Genomic DNA, 15,440 nt, shown 5'->3' with positions numbered 1-15,440 from the left:
GTTTACAAAATCTTGGCCCCGGGGCATTATACAGGCCCTGGGGTTATAATGGCGGATAAAGACCAGCACACAAGGTCTCTTTCATACTTTCTAGGGAAAGGGGGATAACAAGTAAGTAAACGCAATGTCTACAAAATGTAAATGAAATGACAAATGACTATGAAGCGGTTTTAAGTAGTGATAATAGTGGTAAGTGCTATAAAAAAAAAAAATAAAGCTCAGCAGAGGGACGGAGAATGGGGAGGGATTTGGAGAAAACAGGTGACACTGGAACAGAAACCTGAATCATATGAAGTTGAAAGTTACTTATGGATACAGGGGAAATGTTCCAGACAGGAAATTGCACAAAGGCCCTGGGGTGGGCGGAAAGAGGTCTGTGTGTCTCAGGAGTGGCAAAAGGCTAGAAAGCCAGGGGGAGGTGGGAGAGGTGTTCAGGGCCGACCACGAAGGTGCTGGCAGATCACAGGGACACCAGTTTGGAGAGCAAGGGAATGACACGGTCCAACGTGTTCCCGAAAAATCACTCGGGCTGCTGGGAGGAATGCAGATGAGAAAACAGATAAGAATACTCATTTTTACATTAATCTCTGGTATTTCCTTCGGACAGATTTGTGTAGGTGGAATAACTGATCAAAGTTTATGAGAATTTTAAGGTTCTTGAGCCAAACTGCTTTTCAGGATGGCTGTTTCAAGCTACACTTCCCAGTGGAGGCATCCTACTGAATCCTTACCCACCCTGGAGCCGTTCTTTACAAAATCCCTACCAATTTTAGAAGTGGAAAACAGCATCTCTTGGTTTTATTTATAACTCCTTGAATATCAGTTAAGTGGAAACTTAAAAAAACCAAACCCTCCCTTGGTGCTTGGTACCTGTCTTATGGATTCTCTATTTACAGATGCAACATCTCGTTGAAGAGCATAGTACTCCTGACCTGCCAGTGGGGAGAGGAGAGGGGAGGCCCAGCCTGCAGTCTGGAGAAGCCAGACCAGAACTAAAAGTCACTTGTGCGATGCCATCTTTGTTCACGAGAAGTCAGGGGTCTTCAGGGGACCAGGCCGCACACCCTGTGGCTCCCCAGGAAGGACGGTTCTCTCATTCAGCTGCTTTCCAGCACTTACCTGGGCACCCCTCTCCTCGTCCAGCTCCACCGTCATCAGAGCCGACGTGCCCTTCTCGCTCACGGTCGACTGCCGACCTTGCCAGAAGAAGTAGACACACTTCTCTTTGCCAGCCACCCTTGCTGAATGCTCTCCCTTTTGTCGACTTCCCACTGCAAACACAAAGAACCCGAGAGGGCAGGGTAAACAGCTGATAGGCCACAAGAGGAGCAAATGTATGGCTTTCTTCTCCGGGCTCTGTGAGGACAAAGAGGGAAGACAAAAAGCTTTGGGGCATGGGGCTGAGGAGAAAAACCACCTTTCTTCCAGTAACTGATCCTGAGCCTCCAAATTGGAGAAAAATGATCTAGCCTTCTTGATGCCCTAGGAAAAACACCTGTCATCCTCCAGGAAGGCGGCGGATCACTCCAAGTGTGTGACAGAGAAAGCGGGTGACTGCCAGCGCAGGACCAACGGCTCCCAAAGACAGAAATACATTTTCCGTCTTACGCCATTTTCTTTGGCAGAAGATTAGCTGGTAGAGAAAAGATATTGAAAGCAACAGCTGGGCTAGCTTTAAGTACAAAGGGAAAATTTAGTCTGCTAAAACTATTCTAGTGAAAACACACTCTGAAGTTTCCACATTCTGTCAGAAATGGAAGAGATCTATTGCTGACATACCGCTTTCATAAAATAATCTGGGATTTCAATACTATCTGTCGCTGGGTCCGTAGCCAGGATTCAGTGCTGGTTGTCCTTACCGCCTGGCACCTCACAGGCATTTGCATTAGCAGCACCCAGCTCACAGGTCTCACCCAAGAGCAGGCACGGGAAGCTAATTGGTCAAGTGGCCATTTTGAAAAGGCAGTATTTCAGACCTCAGCTCGCTACTTTTCGGCATATACCGCACTCCGGTCTCCTCTCGTTCATTCAACAACCGCTCTCCGAGCACCCACAGTGTGCCCGGGGCCTCCTCGGGATACCAGAGCTATAATGAGAGGACAGCCCCCCTGCTTTCATCCTAACAGACATGAGCAAGACAGTTTCAGACGGTTGATAAGTGCTCTGAGGATGACAGACGGGGCTGTGACATGGGGCAGGGTGAGTGCTAATAGGATTCCCTGTTGAACGAAGGCCTCTCTGAGGAGGTGACAATGACAAGGTGACAGGGACTGCAGGCAGACCCTTCTGGAATGAATGAGGTCAGGAGACCGAGCTGTTACCCTCAGATGCCTGCCTGGGTGGTCCCAGAAAGTGATGGGCAACAGTGGGAGAACGCAGGTTATAACACCCACGCTTGTTGAAAATTAAAGATAATAACTAGGTTCTCTGGTTCTCTGTTAACCCAGTTTTTCCCAGCACCAGTCCCATTTACAAAATCACAGTTATCTTGAGGTTTGAAGGTAAGAAGAAAGCTCATTTATTTTAAGTTCTCGAGAGGCCAGGGTCATATTTATTTGATTTTTTGGCCTTTTAGCAAAGTACTGTGTATATATAGTTTCCATAAATGATCATAATAATTCTTGACAGTGCTTTGCTTAAGCACAACATTTAGCGCTATCTCTTGTGGACCTGAACTGGTCAAGTTGGTGTATCTTTTATTAAATGTTTATTTTGAGAGAGAGAGAGAGAGAGAGAGAACGCAAGAGAGAGCGTGCGCGCGCATCGAGGAGGGGGAGGGGCAGAGAAAGAGGTTGAGAGTTGGATGCTTAAGGGACTGAGCCACCCAGGCACCTCAAGTTTGTGTATTTTTAATGGATAGGCTATGCATATTCACAATTAGTTTGGAAGCCACTCCATTGAAATTTCTGCTAATTTAGATAGAACAAAAGTTTGTCTTTGATTAGCAATCCCACTCTTCAAAGTAGTGAAAATTAGTCATGTCAGCTGGGGAAAGATGTGCTTAAAACAGGTCACAGAAGTTGATATATATCTTGAAATCTGTTAGCACTTAAGTACATTGTATAAATATATATTCAGGCTTAAATAACCAGTGTTTTACCATCTAACATTCTAATGTGGACTTCAGTATATATATCTAAAATAGAATTATGTCCTTAAAATATCTCATAATAGTTTTCAGCAATTTTCTTCAATATGCACAAATTTATTACTATATACAACTTAATTTTTAGTTCATTTATTTTTAATTTTAGCAAAGATTAAACTTTCATCAGTAAGAATTTACGGACTGTGACCTTTATTTCACTTTTTATATTTTTTTAATGTTTATTTATTTTTGAGAGACAGGGAGACTGAGCACAAGTGGGGGGGGGGGGCAGAGAGAGAGAGAAGACACAGAATCCAAAGCAGGCTCCAGGCTCTGAGCTGTCAGCACAGAGCCCAAAGTGGGGCTCAACATGAACCAATGAGATCATGACCTGAGCCGAAGTCTGACGCTTTACCCACTGAGCCACCCAGGCACGCCCTGACTGTAACCTTAAATAGCCTTGATCAGATGGCTAATTTAAAGTATTGATGGGGGTGCCTGGGTGGCTCAGTCGGTTGACTGTCTGACTCTTCAGTTTGGCTCAGGTCATCATCTCACAGTCGTGAGATTGAGCCCCACGTCGGGCTCTGTGCTGACAGGGCAGAACCTGCTTTGGATTCTCTCTCTCCCGCTCTCTTTCTCTGCCCCCATGCACCCTCCCATCAAAATAAATAAGTAAACTTAAAAAAAATTAAGTGTTCATGCATTATGTCTAAAAATACTTTCAAGAGGACGTTTGTGACCAGTCGTCATGTTTAGGAGTAACAGGGAACCACGGTTTGAAGAACTGCTCAGGGTCAAGCGGTCTTGCTGCAGAACCCCATTTACTACCCACTGCGGCCTCCGGTCTCCCGTCCCTGGAGCCCCGGTTCACTTCTCCAGGAGCTTCTCTGTGCACCTGTGCACCTGGCTAGTGTCCACCAAGAGGACGGCTGTACTGTTTCTACAGCTGCTGGTGTCTGCTGACCTTGTCCCAGAAGAGTCTCCCGAGCTCCAAGTTCTATGTCCTGTTTGCACGTGCAGCTGTGGAGTAGGAGTGATGAGGAGCTAGACTGTGGTCACCGAGGGGCCACTGTTAATGCCATTGTGCTATGCTTCTCTGCTCCCAGAGGGACCGTCTGGAATCGGAATGCTCCCTGCTCTGACTTAATGCTCTGCAGCTGGACCCCTTCAAAGCTGTAACTTTGCTCATAACGATGCTGCTAGAGCTGGCTGCGAGATGTGTGCTGTGTTTACTGGAAGAAACACAGAAAGTACTTTCCTGGGCCAAATCATTACTTCTTAGGCAGCCTCCAACAGAGTAGTCTATGAAGGCCTCAGAAATCTGATTACTTTTTTTTTAATTAATTCATGTCGATATCGTTTTATTCATTTATTTCCTATTACTTCTTTTTATAACAGCTCAGGTAAGGAGATGAGTGAATTTCAAATTCTATTGCTCCTTTGTCTTGTTTTGTAAAACATGCAGTTTCCTCTCTGTATTTAAGGAAGGGGAGCTATGTATGCTTTCAAAGCTGGTCCTTAACGTTCCCTGCTGCACAACACCGAAGGTTAGTGGATTCCCACCCGCCAAATCCCCTCTTACTGCCTTTATTGCCAACACGCGGCACGGATGGTTACTGCAGCTGGACAACTGCACCACCCCAAGGAGCAGAGACTCAATAGCGACTCTTTGGGAAGGACGCTTATTTTGGGGAGACTCATGTTATCTCATCTTCAAGGTAAATACAGCAATTTTGCTTTCGGGGCTGAGGACATCAGTGACGATTATTTCCCGTACCTTGTGAGCATGTGCCAGGCCCTGTGCTAAATTGGACACTTACCAGATTATAATAATCTCTGAGCGGGGCATCATCATCAGACCGAGGCTCAGACAGGTTACGTCCCTTCACCCACCTTGCATGGCTGGTACGTAGGGCCTGAGAGAAGATTCAGACCCAGGCTGCACGGTCCCCGGGCCTGTGCCCTTTCCTCCCAGCCACATGGCCTCCTTATGAAAGGGAAAGGGGCTTTCAGTGTCCTAATCTGGTCTCTCCTAGCTGGGTGACTTCAGACAGGTAACAACTGTGGTGTCCTGTTCCTCACTGAGAAATTGGCATCATGATGTAATACGTCTCAGAGCCACTGGGAGGCACTCAACTCGAGTGTGCAGCAAAACCCCCAGTGCTGTGCCTCCTGGGCTGTGTGGACCTCCGGGCCCGCAGCACCCCAGACAGCTCTGGGCAAGACTGCCTCCTGCCCTGCCTGGCGATGCCCCACACTGGCTGCCCACGGGCGGTGTGCTGGGCTTCCTCCAAGGCAGCAGGGTCAATCTCAGAGACCCCGGCTCTCCTCTGGAATGACGGGCTTGCCTCTTCCCCCACTTGCCTTATTGTCATTTATTATGTGCTTTCGGAAGGTAGGGTCTGACATATTTACTTAGCCCCTAACGTAAGTGTCTATATGTAGAGTAGGTGCTCCAGTAAATGCTGCCGGGTGATTAACAGACTTATTTCTGATACATTAGGAAGGAAATCATATGGTTCTCAGTCTGCGGGTATCTGATGAGCAGACAGCAGCCTTCATCCCCGGGAGCTCCAGGGCAGCCACACCCTGGCAGCAAAGCGGCTTTCAAGGGGTGAAGAAACGCTCAGGAGTTGAACGTCAAAATCACAGCGTTGTGACAGATCCTCCCAAATGGTGGGGCGGAGGGACACTGCAGAGGACTGGCTCCTTGTTGGCAAGGAGAAGGGGTTCTCTCTCCAAAGCACACTGGCTTTCCTCCCTCACCCCCTCTAGCACAGAGCATACAACGGACCGTTTCGCTGAGCATTTCACCGACAGGAACCACGCGCAGTTTCGACTGTGTATTTATTCTACCAGATCCACAAAGCCGGTTCGTGTTCTCAGCCTCAGAGGAAACAGCTTCTTTTATTTTTAATAAATCTTTTGTGCATAACTACACCATTTGGTTCCAGTTCGAAATCATCCAGATATACTTTACTTCAGACTTTAATTTAAGCAGCAGACAGCCACATGGTAAGTATCATTTGGAGGCAAATCATCACTTTCCTAGAAAACCTCTGGGGACGGGGAGGGGGCGGGAACGAGGGTAGCAGAGAAACCGTAACGTGCATGTTTAATTTCTATAAGGAAACACAACCTTCCTTAGCAATGCTAGGGCGTCGGGACCCATCTATAAAGTTTAATAAGGGGTTCTCCAAGCGAACGGTCAGATCGGCACATTCTCTGCGGCCGAAGGCAGGGGCGCACACAGGGAATGGCTTCTAGTGGTGCCAGACTCGCAGCCGCAGAGCTGGGGCCGCCCCGTGTCAGTGTGAAGAAGACAGAAGTGCTCACTGACCTGCGGTGCTCACCATGTACTTCCACTTGACCACATAGGCATCTCCCTCGTGGAACTGCCCGATGCTCTGTTTGGGGAGCCGGCTGTAGTCAAACTCTAGGATGTGCCAGACATCCACAGAGACACTGGCGATCTCAAACTGCCTCCTGTCGTCCCCTTCTACCAGGCCATAGCCACGGCCAATGTTCACCCCGTCCAGCACCGTGCTGGTGGTGGTCTGGGGCACCGGCACCATGCGCGCGACATCGTACGCCTTGGCTTCGGCCCGAGGATCTTCCTATGGGGGAAGGTGACAAGGCTGGCTCAGTGGCCTGTTTCTACAGCCGTTTCCTGCCATGCTCACTGCTGTTTCGCTGGTAGACTTTCCAGCTCTGTCTCAGCGTTTAACTGCGTTTTGGGGAAAGACTGCGGAGGCCTGAATACCCATCCCACAGCAGTGAACGGGACACCTAAAAGCTGGGGACACAAACTGGACTACTTCACCTCCTGGAGGTAGAATATAATTGGACACCCGTTTGCTGATCTCCCAGTAAACCCTGGGAAGGCTTTACCTTCGAGGCCTCTTTTGTCAGGACCTAAACCAAAGGCCTGAGGTTTGAGTCTAGATTACCAGAAATACCTTTTGCTGGGCAAGTTCGCTGGCGTTCTTCTCATTAGGTCTCTTCAGTTCAGTCCAATCGAGAAATTTCTCTTTGAACAAAATGGTTTCATTGTGTTCTGTAAGTCTCCCGAATATTGCCCAGTCGGGCCGCCCCTGTCCTTTTCTGCGAAGGTGGGTGGGTGGGGGAGTAGACAGGAGAAGAACCAAAGTTAAGCCATGGGAAAACAAAGGAAAGGAATGGAAAACACACACACGTGGCTAGTGAACACAACTCATGATACATTAGTGGTATACAGAACGCATGGTCTGTTTTGTCAGATAAGTGACATTTTAGTCTTTCGGTCTGAAGCCTCGCAGGGAATCGATGCTCCTGAATGTGGGGTGAATCGTGTCAGGTCTGGACTTTCCTTTCATACTAGCAGATTCTTGCGTTTGGGATCCCCTGGGGGCAGCACACCAGACTGGGAGCTGGGAAAAGGCAGGAGCCACACACATGCCTTCCTTGCCTGTGTCATGTGCTCAGGGTCACCTGCAAGGGCTCCCCAATTTTCTGTCTCATTAGCGAATGGACGGGAGGAAGGCACAGCTCACCCTGAATTCTCTGTTAAGTCCTCTTACAACGAAGCTCTCCGGTCTCCGGGAGCAGAGGAAATTCTCCTCCGTTACTACAATGAGCATACTTTCATAGAGCATAAAGTGAATTTCCACATATTCATTTCGAGGCCACCAGACACGACAGCAGGAAGGGAGAGCACGAGGACACAGAACAGGAAGTGGCACAGCCCAACCTGGAGGCCTCCTGCTATGGCCTCAGGATTTCAGAATTTGAAACTGCTTGGAACGCTGATCAGGCAGAGGAAGGCAGGGTTGAGGAAATAAATACACGCTGAAGCGGGTTCGCGCAGGTATCGCCCATCCTTCCAAATCGCTCTTTGGCTGCGAACGGAGACCGGGCTGCATACACCCCGCGAGCCTGATGAGCAGTGCTTCTGGGGCCTGCTGCCGCCCCTGCCCATCACTTCCTGTCTCGTCATGACTACGGCTTCTGAAGTCACCCCCACGGCACATCAAGGAGAGGGCCCGTTCGGAGGGAGACCGCCCGGGGGAGGCCACGGCATTCTAACACCCCCACCTCGTACTCTCGCGGGACTCTAGGAACCAAGTACCGGCAACTAAGGAGGATTCAGGACTCCCTTGCAAGGCTGTGGCCTTTAACAGCAAATGTCTGAATGACCATCTTTGGTATGGAGTCCACTCTGCAGACTTGCTAGGATGTCTATAGACAGCACTTGCTTTCAGCTTTAGACATGGATTCTTTCTGGTGGGAGTTGAGCAAGCAGGGGAGGCGGTGGGTTGCAGGGTAAAGGGGAAGCTGAGAGCTCCAGGGGGTGAGCTTCTTCCTGCCTCCTCCTCTGCTAAGGAAGGGCTGGGTGCTTAATCTTGGCTGTACCTTACAACCCTTGAGGAGCTCTTAAGACCTACTGACATACAAGCCCCACCCCACGTGAACTGAGAACACATCTTTGGGGCTGGGCCTGGCACGTACATTTTTGTAAAGCTCCTTGGGCGATTCTGATCTGGGACATGTTGAAAACCAGTGGGTTAGGCGCCGACTCATCTACTCCCACATCTGTGATTATCTCACTGCTATATATGTTATCTATCATATGGATTTTGTGCTTTGGCGTTATTGTTTCTTTTAGTACATCAAATAAAATACTCTTTTCCACCTTGGCTTCATTCCTTTAAACACCAGTTGTTACAGGACTACTTTGACGTTAAATGTGCATTTCGTTAAAACGGATTTGAAAACTTCATCTACGTTGACATAATTTTTTATTGTTTTTATAATAATAAAATCAATATTTGATTTTAAAAGAAAACTAGGTGGGGAAGTTGCAACTGGTAGACTAGATCAATGCAAAATATTAAGACCCAGCTGCATGATACCCAATGTTTGCTCTCTGCTGTTAGGTTAGAAATAGATGTGCCACCAATTATATGGCACACATAATTTAAAAGCACTTCCCCCCCCCGCCCCCGGCCGGTAGTAAAGAAAAACAACAGCCCTTGGCATATAAGAATTATTTTTCTTATGATTGTGTTTCTTAGAGTTTGTGCGTATTCTGCTGATTTGCCAAAATTATTTTTTTTTAATGTTTATTTTTGAGAGAGTGTGAGCGGGGGAGGGGCAGAGAGAGGCGGGGACAGAGGATCTGAATCAGGCTCTGCACCGACGAGGGGCTCGAACTCAGGAGCCATGAGATCATGACCTGAGCTGAAGTTGGACGCTTAACCGACTGAGCCACCCAGGCATCCCCAAAATTACTTTTTTAAAATAGTCCAGTACACTGTAGGAAATATTAAAATTACAGTCATTATTTCAGTACAACACCTTCCCCCTCACTCTCTGTCCCCCAAAAGGCATAAACATCATCTACTGCCAAACAAATGGTAAATCGTGGAAGCTACGCTGGAAAGGTGTGAAATGAGAAGGAAAAATGTTGCTTTTGCCCCTTCAGATCCATGGCTGAATTCCAGATCCTGGGAAGCTTTTCAGATCAGCATGTAATTTGCTTAAACAATTGCTACTCATCTGCCAGGGCAGCACCTGGAAGACTGCAGGTGGGAACAATTTGCGTGCCTCCAGACACAGACTAGAATGCAGCGTCCATATTTCTGTTGCAGTTAGGCGAGAGCTAAAAGAAATGCTCTTTTTGTGAATATACAGGGTACCGCCTGCAGTCAGTTATGAAAAGGAAAGCCTTTGGAGAGCCACAGTAGGTGAGCACAGTGGGAATCCCCTGGCCCTTCCCCACCATCAGCAGATGCCCGGAATACCTGGGAATAAGCGGATTGCACTCTCCAGGGTCCAGGGGGTTGATGTCACAGTTCTCGTAATCAAAGGTGCCATTCCATAAATGCTTTGCCAGCTGGAAAGCTATTTTCCGTTGTGCTAACGTGACTTCTTTTCCATGCCACACGTACACTTCACTACCGAAATCAAACACCAGTACCTGGGGAAACGGCACAGAAGATGGAGTTAATGCCAAAGCCATGCTCCAGGTGAACCACGGTCTCTGCGGACACTGAGTTGAGCGGGTGAGGATACAAACCCTAATGGAGCCATCAGTACAAACATAAAAAGATCCAGGGGTGGACCAGCTGGCTCTGCCCTGCTCCCCTAGTCTCTACCCTGCAGGTGGGATTTCCATCTTGTCCTGAACTCTCCAACTCTGTAACACCCCTCATTCATAAAAACAGTTATTTGGCTATGACTTCCTGTCTTCTTTTCTTCTTCCTTGTCTCCCTCCTTTGTTCATTCATTCACTTAGCATATATACAGGTCTTCTCACATGCCAGGCACTGAGGACCAGTGAGGTCTTCTCTCCTCTGTTCAGTTCCAACACCCTCAAAGGGAGAGACCATATCATATTTATGTTTACAGTAGGGATTTACGAAGTGTTTGCTGAATGAATACGTGAATGTAATGCTATTTCTTATTTCCATGCCGTTGGTTTATTCTATTCTTTCTTCCTAGAATAATTTCTTCCTTCATGTCCAGCCATCCAAATCCTACTCAACTCCCAACCAGGCTCAATTTCACCTTCTCTTTAAAACTACTCCTGATTATTTCTTCCCTGTGATTTTTGTTCTCATTTAAATGCCCATATCTATCACACACTCCATCTAGGTCTGGATTACATCCTTTCTAGTACTCCTCTATTCAATGAAACTTAAGGTTCTCTTGTGTCTTCCACTTTTTTCTCAACATGTGCAATACAGAAGGGTAATGACGATGTATGTACTTAGTAAATATTTCCCAGCGTGAGAGAAAAAATCTAGTACATCACTTGGCAAACCCAAATTATATATACATGCACCTGTTATTCCTGAAACTTCAAGACTGCAAAAATATAATGTTCATAGAAAAGCAAGAGATAGGGCTAAGGAGTATTTACATTTTATTCCCTGTTTATATTGAGATATAATTGACATACGGCACAGCATAAGTTTAAGGTATAAGGCATAATGACTTGACTTATATAAACTGTGAAATGATCACCACAATAAGTTAACATCCAGCACCTCATACAGACACAAAAGGGAAAAAATACAAAAAGAAAATATGAAAAAAAAGGAAACAAAATTACATTTTGCCTAAAACAGAAAAGGCTTCAACGATCCATGACCCCTCTGAACAATATTCTGAATTCTATATTTGTATTTAACATGGCAGCAAGGGTTTGAATTCACAAGTAAATATCCCTTAAAAATATGCCACTGTTCAGGGCGCCTGGGTAGCTCAGTCAGTTAAGCGCCTCTTGTTTCGGCTCAGGTCACGATCCCAGGGTTCGTGAGTTCAAGCATCGCATCCGGGCTCTGCGCTGACAGCACGGATCCTGCTTGGGATTCTTCCTCCCTCTCTCTGCCCCTCCCTGACTTGTGTGCTGTCTCTCAAAATAAATAAATAAAAACTTAAAAATAAATAAATAAATGTCACTGTTCAACAACAGGCACTAACACTGGCCAGCGCATATCGGGCGCTTACTATCTGTTTTATTGGGCAGCCCCGTGCAAAGGGTTTCTCAGTGAGGGTGGTGCCCGGGCACTGTACCTCTTTTGACTGTAGAAGGGAGCACTTTGGAATTTTCCCCCAGTAGTCGTCATCAGGAACAAGTTTGTCATCCATCAGACGGTAAATGCAGTTTGTTTCAATGATGGCTGTCTCATAAAGTTCGTCTTCTTTTGGGTCTCCGGCGGCTTTGGGAGGAGAACGATAAGACAGTCTGACATTTTACACTGAAAAGTGGCTGGTTTAGAAGAACGAAGTAGGGGGGAAGAAAAGTCTCGTGATTCTCTGAAATAGAGTAAACTCTTACACTGGTAACTGGTTTGGCCACCCAGAAGCTTCCAGAAGTCTTTGGCTGCATGAGTGTGTGTATTAATTCCTTCTTCGATAGTTTGGATATAAGTAGCTCTACAACCAAGTTCCCTCTTTGTCTGAATTAAGCCCGCAAGTTCTGAGGCCTGGAAAAAAGGAGGAACACAGTTACCTGGGTAGACAAGCCTGTGGCTAGGGGGGAAGGGAGAAATGGTGGGTCTGTGAGGAAAACCAGGTGACCACAGGGGCTGCAGGCTCTGGTTGTTGGCTATTTTTGGCAAGGTGGAGAAAACGTACGGGGGGTACAATTCTCTAGAGCAACAGCTCTTTGTTTTCAAATCTAAGAGATGGCTTGTGGAGTTTTTGATAAATGCCCACTCTCTGGGCTTCTCCCCAGGAGATGCTCATTCAGTAAGTCTGAGGTAGCACTTCACAGATACCTGGAACAAACAGCTTTGAAGTGATACGCCAGTTCCTTTCACACGGAATAGGACTTAAAATCTGGAGAGAAGGGCCAGAATCCTTCTAAAACATCCCACTCAAGCAAGTACCTAATGATTACTTGTTTGAGAGACATTCAGCAAAAGAAATACTACCCATCCCTTCTCACTCGATTTCGCATCTGAGAAGCCCTTGTAATGATCTAGCAACTGTGGAACATTCTATCGGGCGTGCAAAGGAGATGCTTAACGGAACAGTTTTTATTTTTCAGATACCAACCTTTGCCTTTTCTATGACATTTGCAAACTCTCCTACCCACAGGAAGCAGTGATGGGGAGAGAGCAGGAGGAAGCAGTCCCCGCTGTTGAGCGACGAAGCTCGAGGTTCAACCAGTCGTGTCTGCACGTGTCTTCTTCCTGTAAGGCGGGAGGCAAAGAGTCACCATCTTCCCAGACAGGAGACCTCTCCAAGCCGCAGGAAGGACCAGGAAGCACCTCTGCTACAGACTTTTGCAATTCTAAAGACTCTTGTCTACTAATACCAGTTCCGTGATGCGGGCTGGTGGAAGGGGGTTTCGAATGTTGGCCTTCGAGGTCACTCTCCCTTGCCAGTGTTAGGACACCCGCTGGCGTCCTTTTACAGCACGTGTGTGGATTAATCAAGTTCCCTCCTCCAGGAAAGTTAGCAAACATGTTCCTTTTCCCTCTGTAACTCCTCTCCCCGTCTCTTTCTCTCGGCGTGGCCCACCTCCTACATTTCATACCCTCTGCCAGCCGTGCTGCAGGTGAGGACATGCCTTCACACAGCATCTTCCTCCTGGGGGCTTTCATGCCACACCGAGGGCAGTCTTAGCGGGGATCAGCTAGGAGGGAAGCACTGCTTTGTGCTGCTTTCCACACCTTCTCCTGAGTGGCCGTTGATTTAGACCTCTCCACAGTCATACGGACAGTGCTGTCTCTGGGACAGTGCAAGTCTGAGACAGTGCAAGTCTCAGAACTTGGGAAAAGAGGGTTATTTGTGCTTGTGGCACATCCTCCAAATGCACTGAAAAGGCCGGTGCAGAAACACACGGGACACCCCCAGTGAAGGATATTTCGTCCATCCTCCCCTCACTGATTACTCTAGCAGTTGTCACTCGTCTCTCCTCCTAGCCTGCAGCTTCTCTGGTTGTCTCCCTTGCCAGTGACAGAGGGGGTGTTGGGAGTGGAATCCTGGTCGCCTTCACTTGCCTCTGCTGTCCCTGGATTCCTTCTCCAAGAACCTGTGTCTCTCCTTCTGGCCCACGCTGACCTCACTTACCTCAGCCAGGAGAACTGAGTGGAGAGAGCCACCACGAAGGCTGAGGGGGCATCTGGAGCTTCATGACAGTGTGGAGGCGGGGCTCACGGGACTAGGGGAGGCAGCAGCGGAAGCTGAGCTTCTAGAATGGGAGAGACCTGGGGGCAAATCCAGCCCTGCTACTCGACGGCGGCTGTGACCCCAATCAGGTCACTAACCTCTCGAAGCCTCAGTGGACAGAGTATCTCCCACCTCAAGGGATCTTGAGGACCTCAAAGAGCATACGTTCTCTTCTGCTCACAGTCAGGACTTCTGACGTCACCAGACTAAAACCCCTGGTCAACGTGCGATTCCTCTGTGCTGCTTTTATCTCATTTATTTTTTTTAAAGTGATTTTTTAATTTTTTTAAACCTTTATTTATTTTTGAGAGAGAGAGACAAAGTGTGAGCAGGGGAGGAGCAGAGAGAGAGGTAGACACGGAATCTGAAGCAGGCTCCAGGCTCCGAGCTGTCAGCACAGAGCCCGAAGCGGGGCTCTAACTCACGAACTGTGAGATCATGACCTGAGCTGAAGCCAGACGCTCAACCAACTGAGCCACCCAGGCACCCCTCCTCCGTGGTGCTTTTAAATACCTTTAATCTGTAACAGCATCAGCTTCTTGTAGGGCACCGCGCTGTTGTTGGAATTCTGTTCGGTCAGGTTGACGCTCCGCAGGCTGACGTTGCTGAAGTTTTCTTTACTGGCTAAACCTGCCAGGGTGACTTCTGAGAAGTTGGAGTTGGAGGACACTGGGAGGGTTGAATAAGGAAACAGTGTGGGGGTGGGGCGCGGGGGAGCAAGATGGGCAGGTGAAAGGACAATGTTTACAATCAGAGATTCAGAACCGACTACCTTTCTCTTTGAAACTTAATCCTGCGGGGGAGAACGTGCCCAGGTTTGGTTGCCTGTGCAGTTCGGTGTTGAGTCACCGTACCAGGGTTTAACCCTGTATTGGAGCAGACACACGTCGCACCTCGCCTTGCAGAGAGACAAGAATTGAGAGACAACGTGGACCAACTGCTGTACTATAAAATCAGGAGCTGGACTCGTGTGTTGCACTTCCACTGAAAGCTGTTATAACTCCTAACAATCTTTAGATGTTAATGCAAATGCACCCCAAGGAAAACCACGAGACGTATTTTAACAAAAGTCTCTATTACGTAGGCACTCTGTAAGGATGGCTTAGTCCTAATCTTTCTCCTGGAGGCAAAATGACCAATTAGCTGATCTCCTGAGGTCTTCCGCCCCAGGATTAAGACTGTAATAACAAGATGCTGGGTTTTCCATGGCACCAACAGATGTGTACGTGACATGTGTCTATCGTCACAAAGCTATCCCCAAGCCCCCAAGAGTGGAGGTAGAGGAAACGTACCTAAAGTTTGTGCCAGCAAGCCTTTATTTCTTTAACCGATTGTTTAAAAAAAAAAAAAAAAGTGTATGTGCTAGAGAGAAATTCAGCAAATTGTTTTGCTGGGATTAGGCTCTTTCTCGCGCTACTTGACAATTGGTATGGCATCGCGGTTTTGACATATGTTCTCTTAGTCAATCAGTTACAACGAAAAGACTCAACCCTTTTGTGTAAATACTGTGTCTCTAAGAAAAACTTCAGGAAGTAGGTTTATGAGTGCTGAAGGAAAATAACAACTATAGCGAGAATATTCAAACTGGCAAGACTGTGTATGCCATTAGCTCCACCAAGAAAACCACTGTTTCAGAACTATGGAAGCCCGTGTTACCAGGCTGAGCAAAGCAGAGCATGGAGCT

The 15,440-nt window shown here is 47.5% G+C and overlaps 1 protein-coding gene across 3 annotated transcripts in view; it reads right to left on the bottom strand.

Moving 5' to 3' along the window:
- Positions 1–15,440, bottom strand: part of SVIL (supervillin) — a 110,710-nt gene that overhangs the window by 10,836 nt on the left and 84,434 nt on the right. For all 3 annotated transcript variants that reach the window (XM_049624758.1, XM_049624756.1, XM_049624757.1), the window contains 8 exons: positions 14,270–14,425; positions 12,638–12,774; positions 11,916–12,063; positions 11,651–11,796; positions 9,874–10,049; positions 7,051–7,195; positions 6,432–6,708; positions 1,120–1,271 (listed from right to left, as the gene is read on the bottom strand). In XM_049624758.1, coding sequence (XP_049480715.1) covers positions 1,120–1,271; positions 6,432–6,708; positions 7,051–7,195; positions 9,874–10,049; positions 11,651–11,796; positions 11,916–12,063; positions 12,638–12,774; positions 14,270–14,425 — 1,337 coding nt within the window. The remainder of the gene's footprint in view (positions 1–1,119; positions 1,272–6,431; positions 6,709–7,050; positions 7,196–9,873; positions 10,050–11,650; positions 11,797–11,915; positions 12,064–12,637; positions 12,775–14,269; positions 14,426–15,440) is intronic.

Source organism: Panthera uncia, chromosome B4 (assembly GCF_023721935.1).
Source record: "Panthera uncia isolate 11264 chromosome B4, Puncia_PCG_1.0, whole genome shotgun sequence".
In the NCBI taxonomy this organism is placed as follows: domain Eukaryota; kingdom Metazoa; phylum Chordata; class Mammalia; order Carnivora; family Felidae; genus Panthera; species Panthera uncia.
Note: the sequence above shows the minus strand (reverse complement) of the source record. Positions and strands in the feature narration are given on the sequence as shown.